The 13,457-nt window shown below is 40.5% G+C and overlaps 3 protein-coding genes across 3 annotated transcripts in view; 2 read left to right on the top strand and 1 right to left on the bottom strand.

The window, feature by feature from the left end:
- The window catches only part of LOC308376689 (transmembrane protein 233-like), a 4,036-nt gene extending 2,218 nt beyond the window's left edge, over nucleotides 1-1,818 (top strand). The window contains exons 2-3 of the mRNA XM_080853129.1: nucleotides 215-349; nucleotides 679-1,818. Coding sequence (XP_080709255.1) covers nucleotides 215-349; nucleotides 679-690 — 147 coding nt within the window. The 3' untranslated portion in view covers nucleotides 691-1,818. The remainder of the gene's footprint in view (nucleotides 1-214; nucleotides 350-678) is intronic.
- Nucleotides 1,819-3,975: 2,157 nt separating this feature from the next.
- Nucleotides 3,976-7,515, top strand: prkab1b (protein kinase, AMP-activated, beta 1 non-catalytic subunit, b; the record flags this gene model as incomplete). Its single annotated transcript, XM_080853197.1, has 7 exons — nucleotides 3,976-4,125; nucleotides 4,394-4,560; nucleotides 5,243-5,336; nucleotides 5,650-5,764; nucleotides 6,336-6,469; nucleotides 6,918-6,986; nucleotides 7,343-7,515. 7 exons carry the CDS (start codon nucleotides 3,976-3,978, stop codon nucleotides 7,418-7,420), a joined length of 807 nt encoding a protein of 268 aa, XP_080709323.1. The 3' UTR covers nucleotides 7,421-7,515.
- A 492-nt stretch (nucleotides 7,516-8,007) lies between these two features.
- Nucleotides 8,008-10,596, bottom strand: LOC308375873 (phospholipase A2-like; the record flags this gene model as incomplete). Its single annotated transcript, XM_080852071.1, has 4 exons — nucleotides 8,008-8,138; nucleotides 8,865-8,992; nucleotides 9,451-9,607; nucleotides 10,560-10,596. 4 exons carry the CDS (start codon nucleotides 10,594-10,596, stop codon nucleotides 8,008-8,010), a joined length of 453 nt encoding a protein of 150 aa, XP_080708197.1.
- Between the last annotated feature and the right edge of the window lie 2,861 nt (nucleotides 10,597-13,457).

The following is a 13,457-nucleotide window of genomic DNA, read 5'->3' as shown; positions in this document are numbered from 1 at the left end:
TGGCATCATCACTATGTACCCCTGGGCTGCTTTGGCCCACTGACGACAAGCAAAAAAATCTTACCCAATTTGATGATTATAAAAGTTCAAACACCTGATGTCGACCATCTTACTCTTCTGTCTTTTTGTAAAATATTGTAGCAAATTGTATGAAATTGATTTCACTTTCTCACTCTTTCTCTCACGAACCCCGTCCTCACTCTATCTCTGTTAGGCCCAGAGTAGTTATGATGAGGAAGACTATGATGGTGCCCAGCGACTGGGGAGGAAGGCTTTTCACATGGGCATAGCCTCAATGGTTATTGGCATCGTCATCATCATCATATTCACCACTGTCCACTTCACAACGGTACTGAGCGTAAACACACATGCATGCACACACACACACACACACACACACACACACACACACACACACACACACACACACACACACACACACACACACACACACACACACACACACACACACAGATAAATAGACACACAAACACAACACTGTGTCAATTTATCCATCCAAGAACACAAACACACATGCATGCACACACCCACAGAGACACACAAACACACACAGACACTGCGCGCACACTGTGTCAGTTTAACCAAACGTCCAACAAATGTCATACAAAGCAGTCACAATAATTCTCTAACCGTATATTTTTCTCTGTGACTTCTTAGAATGCAGTATGAAACCTTCCAAAAAGTAAGAAGCACTAAACAAGATATATCCTGGAGCAGTAACTATTCTCAACAGAGGGATCGATGCCCAAGGACACATCACAGAGACTGGACCCACACACTGAGGCAGGCATGGTCTCCTTCTCTCTTTCTCTCTCTCTCTTCTTTTCCCATCTCCCTCTTTCTGCCTGCTACAAAGAGACTGTGGGCAGGCCTCTGTTTTATTTTTAACATTCAGCTCAGTACCATTTCCAGCCCGTCCCTCCGTGACTCCAGCTGAGTGAGGGAAGCACTGATTGATCTCAGTAAACTTACGCCCCAGCTGAGGATGTCAGGTCAACAAAGGGGCTGTACATACGAGGACGATGTTCCCTTCACTGATGGTCTTGTCTGTACCACTACCCTTTTTCTACGCCCAATGATCTCCCACGACTAGTGTCAATACCTCAAAAGGGATTTTCTCATGTGAATGTGTCATTCTTTGAGTTTGTACCACTACATAAAAAGTAAGTGATTTTTTTTTTCTTTCCCTGAAAGAAAATCTAATAAAAGGTATTATATTTAATCAAAAGAAATATAATCAAGAACATACAAAATTATGAGGAGTCAGACAATTGTACCATTTTCAGAAAAGGGAGCATCAAAATACATCTTGTGCAGGACATTTACACACAAAAACATGATTTAGTTTGCCAGCACCAAGTCTTAAGTGTTCGGAATGTGCATGAAAGCCGATGAAAATCTCTTAAACATTCACTTTTTTTAAATCAACTTTTTTATATGTCAAGTAGATACAACCTCATTTGGTTGCATTGTGGACGCAACACTTAAATGATGAGACAGTATTTAAAAATGAGATGAGGTTTTGAAAAAGAAGTGTAACTTTCAGTGAAACTGATGTGATGAATATCCACTGTAGTCTTACAAGTCTGTCAATCAAGAGTGATTTACAATAAAAGAGAATGACATGCTGGTATGCTTTAATTTGACTGCATACTAAACATTCTGTCCTTTGTAATATTACCATGTATTATGATGGTAATACATTTCTATTGGCTTTTGTACATTTTGATGGTTTGCCTTTCTATATACCTTGTACATAGCGATGCATTTTAATAAATATATAATGATGCACTCTGGATATAATGTTTTTGCGTTATCACGTCTCTACCACTCTTGCTATCACAGAGTCCCTCAATACTTCTCTCTCTGCTAGCCACTTAGCAACTCCGCTCCCGCCCCCTCTCAGTCTCTCTGGTTTTCCCCTCTTCCTCTCCTCTGGCCTCCTTTCCCTCGCTGCTTTCACACCCACAGCAATCTGCAGAGTCTAGAGGATCCTGTATTCCGATATGTAATCGTATCACCAGCCATGCCTAAATATAGCGCCCAAATTCCCCATTAACCTGGCACTGAGGATGATGCCAAACTGGCTCCACTGAATTTACACCCTTTGCATCGGAGCCAAACGCAATATTGAGGCTGGTGGTGATAGTGTTGTTGATAATGATGATGATGACGACGACAAAGAGGATTGCTTTGCCAATTCTGACAAGTGTTTCACAGAATTGCATGAATGGATGCCGAAAGAGACTGTCCTGATTGGGATATGCTTAGTAATGAGTGATAGATGAAACTGTACTATATAGTGATCAGGATCAGACCAAACAGGCCATGCCATACATGGTCCCCTCAACTTTCCCAGCGGGTGCCAGGTGTCTCCTATGCCCAGGGCCTATTGGTCCACTGTTCGCACCTCTGTCTGTGTTTATCTAAGTGTGTATACAGTCTATGGATCTGATGCAGGCCCCCTGCCCATGCTTCCCAGAGTGTTGTGTTGCTGTGGCATGACGCAGTGAAATGCAATAGCCGTGAGAATGTGACACAGACAGGGGTAGTTAAGAGGAGACTTAGCTAATACGCAGTTGGTGGCTTCCATCACAGACCTAGTTTAATGGGGCAGAGGGGAGAATTGGTATGCCATTAATCACTTCAGCCTCAGTATCATTCCTAAGGGATCTGTCCATTATACCAATAAGGCAGGAACTTAACTGAACTGTGGTATTGGCATTACTGCCCAGAGCTCAGAGGCAAAGACCACCTGAATAAACCTGAATAAAATTATGTTGTACCACACACCATAACCTGAAACTCAACTTAATATCTACCATTATATAAATAAATGCCACGTCAGTGAAGTACACAGGGAGTTAAGTTAAACTCGAACTTATCCTAAATTGACAATTGTCCCTGTGTCCTTTATTAATTTGAGTTGAGCGTTACAGCGTTAATAGTATGTGCACGTTAACTGCGTGGTGACCTAAATCTGATCGTCCATCCCCTAAATGTAGTTGCTGAAAAATACTACATTAGGCAAATTTAACAAATGTTTTGTTCTAAGCTTTTTACAAATATGTTGTTCCTGTCTGATAACTGAACGCATTAGTTTGGGCATATGGTTTACTTCATGATCTACTAGTCCATTTTAAGGAAGAACAAAATCAGAAGCAGACAAAGCTGTGACCTTTCTGAACTGGTAAATATAACAGGTTGCTAAAAAAAAGTAACGGAAACAATTATTATTATTATTATTTTAATTACCATCGCCATAACGTTAGTTATGAATTCGCCATTAGATAATGCCGTGATCCTCTATCGTCTCAAATTACAGATGCCATTGTTTTTAGTCCAAATATTGTAGGTTGGTCTTCAAGTTGTCTACCCTGAACAAAGTACATCGGATGCGGAAGGGGTTGGTCCTCGTTAAAAGTTAACCCAAGACAAGGACTGGTGTGCGAGATTTGGAATGGCAATGTGAATTGTTTTTTAAACCTGGATTTAAACTCTCATATAAAGGTACGAGATGAGCTGGTTGCACGATGATGTACCGTAGGTTTTTGTGTAGATATGTGTTTAAGGTCAGTGGAACTCACCCTGTAGATTTGGAGTTGCGCTATTTAGTAATTTAGTAATCTGTAATGCCCTGGTTAAGAACGTGAAATTGGCCTAATGGAAATGTATTGTGTTGTACTCAATGTGTACAATGTGTTGTACAGTACACAGTATAACAATATTCAGTCAGTTCAAAGTGATGTTGCGACACCTAGCTGAGACAATTAGCCTGCATGAGTTGGCAGGCATCATGCATGACGACCAAAGGTTACACACTTGTTTGTATGGTTTAATTGTTGGCTTGCAGGAGAAACAGTGAGGTATAACAATTCAACTATAGCTAAAGCTAAAGTGTTGTGTGTCTGTCAGTGTACTGCATTGGCCTAGGCTACTGTACCGGGCACAGCGATGGGTAACACCAACAGCGAGAGAGGTCACGGCGGGGGGCATGGTGAGAGACACCGTCGGGACAGCGAGAAGGCGAAAGAGGAGCATCATTCCAATATCTTGATGGACAACAGCGAGGATGCAGATTTGTTTCATGCGGATGATCCTAAAGTGCGTGTTAAATGTAGATTCCTACCCTAGATAATTTCTCACTTTACTCTTCCTATACAATCTGCTGTCTCCAGTAGGCTACTATTGTCTGTTCAGACAGACAGGCTTAGTTTTTTTTCACTGCAGCAAATCATTGTTTAGTCCATTTTGAGCAATTAAGTCTATATGCTACCGTGAAAAGCGTCTCAGTGAAATGGGCTCAAGATCTCTGGTCCTAAAGAATGCATTAGTTCTGCGTCTGCGTCTGTCAACGTTATCATCCTTACAGGGTCCTGAGGCTCAGGAGTTTCTCGCCTGGCAACAAGATCTGGAGTCAGACATCAAATGCCCTTCACAAAATCGTCCGACAATGTTCCGATGGACTGGTGGAGGACGGGAGGTCTACCTGTCTGGTTCATTCAACAACTGGGCCACCAAGATCCCTCTCTCCCGCAGGTGCAGATATCATCCGTTGATGTCACACTGTCTATGTATAAGAGTTCAACTGATGGTATTTCCATTCATTTAAACAGTAGGTCTACATCTGATTACTAAAATCCCGGATAGTAAGGCACTTTTGTCCGTCCAAATCATACAGTTTTTGTCGTGTGTAGGGAATGTGGGGGCTCTTTTCTTGTAGCCTACTTAGGCCTACACAAAGTTGCTCACTTTCAAGGCGTGAGATTGAATAGATGAAATGAAACAGGTGTAAATGGAATCTTTTTCCACGTTAGCGTGACAGGACATGAAAGCTAAATGCTTAAGAGTTGGCAACCCTGCTTACAGACTGTGCCAAACGTTTTTAGTTGGCGTGTACCTGTTGTGTACCATGTAACCCACTAGATGTCAGTGTTGCTCATAGTTGAGAGAAAAATATGACCGCCTGTTCACTGAATTTTCACCTGAATACAAATACCTGAAAGCTAGGTGCCGTGGAAGTGAGGTGATGGTAATGTGAGCAGTGATTTTCAACTGTATTATTGAGAATATTGTTTTCAACACATATTTTCCCATGACCAGTAAAGTATGTTTTTTTAGAGTATATTTACTAGCCTAAATATATCGAGTTAAGCTTGTATGCTGGTATTTTTTCCATGAATTTGAACTGAAATTTTTTTTTGTCGATACCACCTTAAAGTCAGAACAACTTTGTAGCAGTTCTTGACCTACCAGAGGGGGAGCACCAGTACAAATATTATGTGGATGGCCAGTGGACCTTGGACCCAACAGAGGTGAGGGTGAAATCCTGTTACAAAACTAGACCCCTGACATAACCACACTCTGTGACATGTAATACAGAATATTGTACGTTATGTTATAGAGCAGTAAGGAAATAGCAAATCCGTACAGCTTTGTATGGAAATAGACAGAAGAGTGACATTGTATTACTGTAACTGAGGAAGTCTACTGAATGGCTTAATGGAGGTTTAAAACATAATTCCCCTGTGTTTAGCAGTCTGTTTACAATTTTGTTGAAGCCCAAAAAGTTTTCTGAACTCAACTATGTTTTTCATGTCATAACCCAAATACCTGTGTCATTTCTAGCCTATGGCAAGTGGCAAAACTGGCACTGTAAACAATGTGATGAGGGTGAAGGAGACTGACTTTGAAGTGTTTGATGCCCTGAAAACCGACTGCGAAAAGACTGCTGACATATCAGGTAAAGTTTTGTTGATTAATCATTCAAGGGATAGTTCGGTTTTTAAGACATGAATCTGTATGGCTTCCCCGTCACCAGTGTCATGCAATCATGCCTCACTTACCCCCGACATCGTCCTGTGAGCAGAGTTCTCGTCCAGTTTTGGTCAAACCGAAAGTAGTCCGGCAGGTTTGCTAGACCCAGCAAAATAAAACGTCTCTCTTCCCAAAACATTATGTGTTCAAAAGAGTGATATATTTGCATCCCAAAAACATTGTAGTGGAAAAAGTCACACCTCGTTATCACTTGGCCCTATTTTCAATACCCTCGATACTGCAACCTCACAGCTAGAGTCTACCTGTTAGATTCGCGAAAGTTGATTCTTGAAAGTTTGATTCACCAAAGTTCCATGAGAGAAACAATGCTTTATGTCAATTTTATCAAATGTTGTCTCAGTTTTCATCGTTTTCCTGTGACGGACGTTTTCTCTCATGGAACTTTGGTGAACGTAAGATCAGTTTTCAGAGACCACCTCACTGTTCTCTTGGTCCTTCTCAAGGAACGTTCTAGAAAGTCTATCTCCCTCTTCCAGACCTGTCCAGCTCCCCTCCAGGGCCATACCACCAGGAGCCTTACTCTGTGCGGCCCGAAGCGAAGCTCAAGTCCCCTCCCATCCTGCCCCCACACCTGTTGCAGGTCCTCCTCAATAAGCACACCGGTGTCTCTGTAAGTGTTCTCCAAACTGGGTGTCACTGTAATTTACTCCAAACTGGGTGTCTCTGTAAGTGTTCCCCAAACTGGGTGTCACTGTAATTTACTCCAAACTGGGTGTCACTGTAATTTACTCCAAACTGGGTGTCACTGTAATTTACTCAAAACTGGGTGTCACTGTAAGTGTTCCCCAAACTGGCAGTCACTGTAAGTGTTCTCCAAACTTGGTGGCACTCTATAGAATCAAGGCCATGGGATTTGAACATTCAAGGCCATGTTACCATTACTGGAATAATAAATCTCATTTAACTTTTCCACATATTCAGGGATTCAAAATGTCCTATCTCTCTTACCTAGAACCTCTCGTTCTCTATTGAACATCAAAGTAGATGATTTCATTCAGTGCAGTTAATGCAATGCATTAAGTATTCTGTGCAGTAAAATGTGTGTTTTATGTTCACAGTGTGATCCAGCGCTGCTCCCTGAGCCCAACCATGTGATGCTAAATCACCTGTATGCACTCTCCATTAAGGTAACTCACCTGTATGCACTCTCCATTAAGGTAACTCACCTGTATGCACTCTCCATTAAGGTATGTCAGTGGGTTAGGGTTCATTTGAGTTGGAAAAACGGTGAAGGTTCTTTGTTTGTTTCTGCACAGGCGTTAAGATTCAGATACATTTAAGTGGAAACGACCATTTGTTGACGTTCTTACTGCATTCATATGGATTAAAACCATACTTGTTTTTAGGGAGAGTCAATAGATGAAAACCAAGGGATAGATGGTCGTGAAGATGCAAATGTGTGCCTGAGAAATGGAAGAATATGTATGAAAAGAAATACTTTATTAGCTATAAACAAACATATTGTTATTTCATCTTCTTTCAGGATGGTGTGATGGTTCTTAGCGGCACTCACAGATATAAAAAGAAGTATGTCACTACTTTACTCTACAAACCCATATAGCAAAACCCACAAGTGTGTATGTATGTGTGTGTTTGGGTGGGTGCGTGTTATCTGACACACCTTTTTGTCAGAATCAGCTGTGGGTTTCTCAGAATAACCCTGCACTATGTGGAACACACTGCCCTTCATGATTGCAAAACTTCCATGTCGACAATAATCACAGGTGTTTGAAAAACTGGGGATAAAAGTTATATTGATATATATATAGATAGAAAACATTATATATATATTTCATATAAAAGAAAGTGACAATCAGTGCGAGACAGAGACTGTAGTTTGGGATTCATCAGGAATGTATCAGGTTATCCTTGTGGTTTGTAAATGTATGTTAACATGTAGAACAGTGCAGCTGGTACTTGCTGCCTTTGTTTCATAAATTGTTGGCCCTTAATCATAATGTTCTTTTATAATTGAATTCAGAATAAATCATACTCTGACTGCTAATCAAACTCAGACTGCTTGTCTTAAACTGAAGGTTTTGTTTTTGTTTTTGTTAATCAGAGCAAGACGTTTTACTCAATACACACACACACACACACACTCACATCAAGTTTTTGTATTTATTGGTTTTCAGGTCAGTACATATATCAGTTAAGGCAGTGAACTTTGGGTGGAAGGTTCTTGTATTCAGTGTTGTAGGTGTCTGCATACTGGTCAAAGCAGTGGGCAGCGATACGGTCACACTCACACACAGCGGCCTGGCATGCGTCATTGGAGGCTGCACACAGTAATAGGGGTTGGTTAGGCACTGTACAGGAGAAATATGTCATTGAGAATGTTTCTAAAGCCACACCTATTTAACTTGAGTGCTCAAGATCCCAAACGAATACACAGCATTTCCCCATAGTGACATTTCGCCCCAATTTAAGCTTTATTTACTTTGTTCATGGAAACTGACACTTGAGAATATTTTGAAGTAATTCCTACCATAACAACTTGGCCATTAGCACTGTAGTATTATTTCAAAATTGCAGCTTTTTTGATAAAGATGTTTTTTGCACATCTTTATCAGGGAATCCAATAATTCTGTACCTGATATGTTAATACTCAATGCACTCTCATTTAATGTCTTCATTAAAATACCTCATTGGACTATTACAAGTTAGATTGTAGACTGTATTGTGGACTTAACCACTTGCAAAGTTTTGGTACATAACATATGGTACAATGGTTAGCCTACCCTGCAACACATTTAAAGGAAGCACAAAGCTATGGTGCGCCAAAATGCCAGGGCCGATTTTTGTCCCAAACCAGCCCTGCTGACGAATAGGTGTAGGGAGATGTTGAGGTTATGGTCAAGATAAGGTCAATTTAACTGAACATGCCACTGATAATTGGTTTATTATAACCTGACTGGCCATAGAGATAAGTTGCCCTAAATGTAAACCCACAATTGTGGTCGTTTCACTGGGTATGACTAGCTTGTCCTGTTTGAAGCCCTCACCTGAGCAGCTGACTTGTTGTGTGGAACAGGTAAAGTCATACACTTTGGTGTATGGCACGTCGATTATGGGCCTACAGGCTGGGTGCTTCCTACTGGCTGCATAACAGCGGTCATGAACTTGGCAGCACCTGAGGGAGAGAGAGAAGAGAGAGAGAGGAGAGAGACTCTTCAGTATCATCCCATATTGACCCCATGTCCTTCTACACATGGCACCCAATCTGTAAACCTGTGAAAGAGTTACGGGTTCACAGGTGTTAAACTGGTGTCCATATGGTGTGCTCTAATTAGTAAAGAGTCTGACTACTTCCTCTGTTACTGCCTCCCCACAGAAGATAAATAGTCACAAATTGCCCCTCCCCCACTGAGAAATCAGTTGTCACATGCAGCTGGTTGACATTTCCGAAGAGATAGGAAGGTCACAGCTATTCAGAAAATTCAGCAACATTTAAGGCCAGCCACGTGAACTTCGATCTCGATGCCAGATAAGAATCAGTGACACAGAAACAGACAGCAGAGTTTCAGCAACAGACCCAGCACTAGCCACTCGCATGGTTACTGTTTGGTTAGGTGTGTGAAAGACCCGTACATGTCGATGTCATCTTTGGGCTGACCAGATCCCCCGAGGCCACACCAACAGCCGTAATCATTGTAGATGAAGGGGTTGACTTTGGGCTGCGTGCACTGGATCATCCTCCCAAACTGCCAGAGGGCACGAGGCACATTAGCACCGAGGGCACCGCTGACTGGTACACAGACAGAGACAGGAGGGCAGAGAGAAGGTGGACATGAATGTGAAAATACCTGAATGGATTCTGTCCATCATTTTAAATGCTTGTTCCATGAATAACAATCACTTACCATTAAAGCCACTATCGCTATAGCTGGGTTACATCATTTACCAAATGAGTGTAACCCTGAATTGTGTCTGTTTTTGGAATGGTAAATTGTACACTATTCCACGTAATAACATACACTATAAAACTAACCCATGTTACGTGAGTATTTAAAACTAGTGTATGCGTCAGTGCCATATAATGTTCTTGACGTCCACGTTTAGATTATAATCAAACCAGTATGACAAGTACCAGAACTCAATTCGTCAGATCAGATACAACAGTTCAGAGGTTCAGGTGATTGTGGCCTTGCTTAGTCTGTACAAAGAAAAATATGTATATTCATCTTCCAGAATTGCTCTGAATGTGGCAGACTTAAATGTAGTAAATGGGTGCTGTGTTTTCATATTAAACATCATTTGGTGTTGCTGCATATCACTATTAACTGGTAAAACAGAAGAGGAAATTATTAAATTATCTAAGTAAATGTTCTGCCATGTTGATGTCCCATTGCTGAATGCTACATTGACTTGTACTTATTGTCATTGTTCTCTGTACTTGAGCTGTGCAGCTGCAGTACATCCAAAGACACCTATATCAACACAAACAGTAAGAGTGATAATTCATTATTCCTTTCAAACTAAGATACATATGTTGCTCTGGTTATGGGCCCATACAGACATAGGCAACACGCATGAGAGATATAGCAACAAGCATGAGAGGTAAGGAGTAGAACAGCCTTAAGGCACAGAGGCATGCTAATTGTGAAGGAGAGAAAGTGAAGCAAGAGATTAAATACAAGAAAGAATGTTAAAGGAGACTGAGAGTGAGATGATGGCAGATGCCAGAGTTCAGGACTTACCTGCAAATACCAGCAAAACAAGGCCAGAGATGTTCATGGTGGCAGAGTTCGGATCCAGAGAGAGTGCTCAGCCAGATGTGTGTTATATATAGAGAAGACAGGGAAAAGAGAAGGTCACAACAAGTGATAAGGGAAGCAGGAAAAGTATATTTAGAGAACTGTGGGGAAGTGGAGACTGTCAGAGCCTGGAAACAAACCATCTGGAGTGCCACTGGAAATTATGCAATACAAAACAAAACATACAGTATTATGCAAGGGTTTGGGCACATCTCTGAGGATGCATGTTCATTTGCTCTATCTAAATAAGAAAACATCATAGCAACATATCATTCATTTTCTAGAGAAAGCTGGAAAATGGGAGTTTTTCTCAGACAAAAATTCTTAATGAAGCAGTATTGAGTTGTATGAAATATAATCGAATGTGAAATAAAGGCTGTGCATAAATGTTGGCACCCTTTTAAGTGTGTTGATTTGAATACATGTAGTTAATAGTTAATACATGTACTTAATGCTGATTGGTTGAAACAAATTGAAACAATTATTTTGATTGGCTAATTGAAACTTGAACTGCAAATAAAGTTGCATCCAATCATGAATACACCTGCCAACTCTCCCGTTTTTCCCGCGTTTCTCTCGTATTTCTTTTTGCCCGTCCCCCTCGCGGCACAGTGGTAAGAATGTCAGGCATTACTTTGCATTCCACATAGCAATGTCTTCTCAAAGAGGACTTTCAGTATGGTTTAAAAACAGTTACATAGAATAGAACGAATTTGAACAACAGCACTTTGTGCTCTTATTTGTTTTGCAAAATAAACTCTACTAAGCCTACAAAGTACAACCCATCTAAGAAAACACGTAGGACAGCCAAGTCAGCCACCCACATTTACAACACTACAAAACAGTAGTTAACTACTGCTATTCTGTATAGACCCATATAGGATTTCTATGAGATTGTATGGCTGGCAAAATCTGAGATTTGTTTCCAATCTCATAGTTTCTCCTCAAGTCTGTATCACTGACACTTTGTGTCCCCCTCTCTTACTTACACAGACACGTATACACTGACTCAAGCACACACACACACACACACACACACACACACACACACACACACACACACATGACTACTACTACTGGCCATTGTTTTAAATTATAATACATATCCCGAGACCTGTGCAAGGCTTACATTAACTGTGTCAGTGATAATCATATGAATGATTTTGTTGTTAAAAAAAAAAAAAATGAAAAAAATATTATTATTATTATTAACGTAGTTGCAATAGTTAGTTGTTAATTTAATTCAATTCAATTTCTTTATTTCGCCATGTAGCCTACACAGGTACTAGGAATTTTGATTGGTTTACTCCATGCAGGCTGGAGCATTACATTATAATGATAAATAAGTGATTGTGAATAAATTCATGTGAATTCAGCAGAACATGACTAGATAATTGAACAGTAAGTGACTGGGAAAGCCTTTGGGTGTCTTGTGTGGTGTGTCTAACTGGGAGGGTGAGGTAAGATGTTAAAATATTTTCCCTTACAATATGGGTGTGCCCATAACATAGTTCACAAAAATATGATGCACTTTCTGCATGAGGTCTTATGTTAGCAACCAGCTCACAAACTGGTTATATGAGGTAAGCAGCTGATAACATACCCATAGGTGGAAAACGTGATCAGGTGAGACAGGTGAGAAAGCTTGATATGCTATAAAAGCTGTCTGTATGATGATACCCGGAGCCGGCCGAACATCCCGTCAGTCTCTTTCAACTCCAGGCAGGTGCAAACCCTCCTGAAAAACACAATCTTTCACCTACTTCAAAGTATATCAAGGAATTACCTTGAAAAGAAAAGGTAGGTGATTTTTACTATCTGACTAGCACAACATTTCAACCAATAACTGTAAGAACAAGTGCATTGCTTTTAAGTTAATTGATAGGGAAGGTTATAGGTGGATATAAACTTGTGTATCATTAATTACTTGGAAAGGAGACTAAAGCAAATTATTTACTTCCACTCTACGTACACGGACAACTCCAAGCCTCTATAAAAGTTTATTTCCACCCAGAATGTGCAAATGGAGCGTTAGCGGAATTCTATCCAGCCCCCTTCAACCTGAACCCCAGGCCATCTGCCAAAAGCTAATACTGTGAACAGGAGGAATGAATGGCGTCTTTGATCATCACGACTGTAATATTGACCTGTTCAAGGATTCCACAGGGGTATTTTTCATAGCAGAATAGTTTACCCATTGAGATGTCTTTTGTTCGTGGTTCTTCACATCAAAATAAGCAGGCTATAGTATCAAGTTCAGGGACGAATGCCTTCAAAAAGCCCTTTGGAATGTGCTGGCTAATACCTGCTTTTGTCAAGACTTGAATGAGACACAGACTCAGATTCATCTCAGTTAGTTTTATAACTTCAAAAGCCCTGTCACCAGGTTTAGATGAGTGTATTTGCCAGTGTCATGTTACCATTGCCGCCTATATTAACTGAAGGCCTAATTGTCATACGAGCTGTCAAAGCATCAAGTATTTTATGACAACTATCATCAACAGTCATATGGGCCAAGGATAAAAACTAATTGTATTTTGGAGCGGATTCACAAATTCACTCTCTTTTTAATGATGGGAGATACAGGAATTTGGCCTTGGCCAAGTGCCCCTCTCAGTAACATTCTAAGGATTATCACGCAATAGATGTCTTTCTTTGAAGTACACTCTAGCTAAACTTTGAAATGTACCATTGACAGGTTCCATTGGAAAGTGGAACCAATCTACTAGCATATGCCCAATATTTCAGAGAAAAGCATACTTATTTATCTATTGTTTTTTTTTATTTAACATAAAGTCTGCAATGACTGTCTTAAACATCAATATTTCTTTAAACAGAAAA

This window comes from Sprattus sprattus (assembly GCF_963457725.1).
Source record: "Sprattus sprattus genome assembly, chromosome: 15".
Taxonomy (NCBI): Eukaryota; Metazoa; Chordata; class Actinopteri; order Clupeiformes; family Clupeidae; genus Sprattus; species Sprattus sprattus.
Note: the sequence above shows the minus strand (reverse complement) of the source record. Positions and strands in the feature narration are given on the sequence as shown.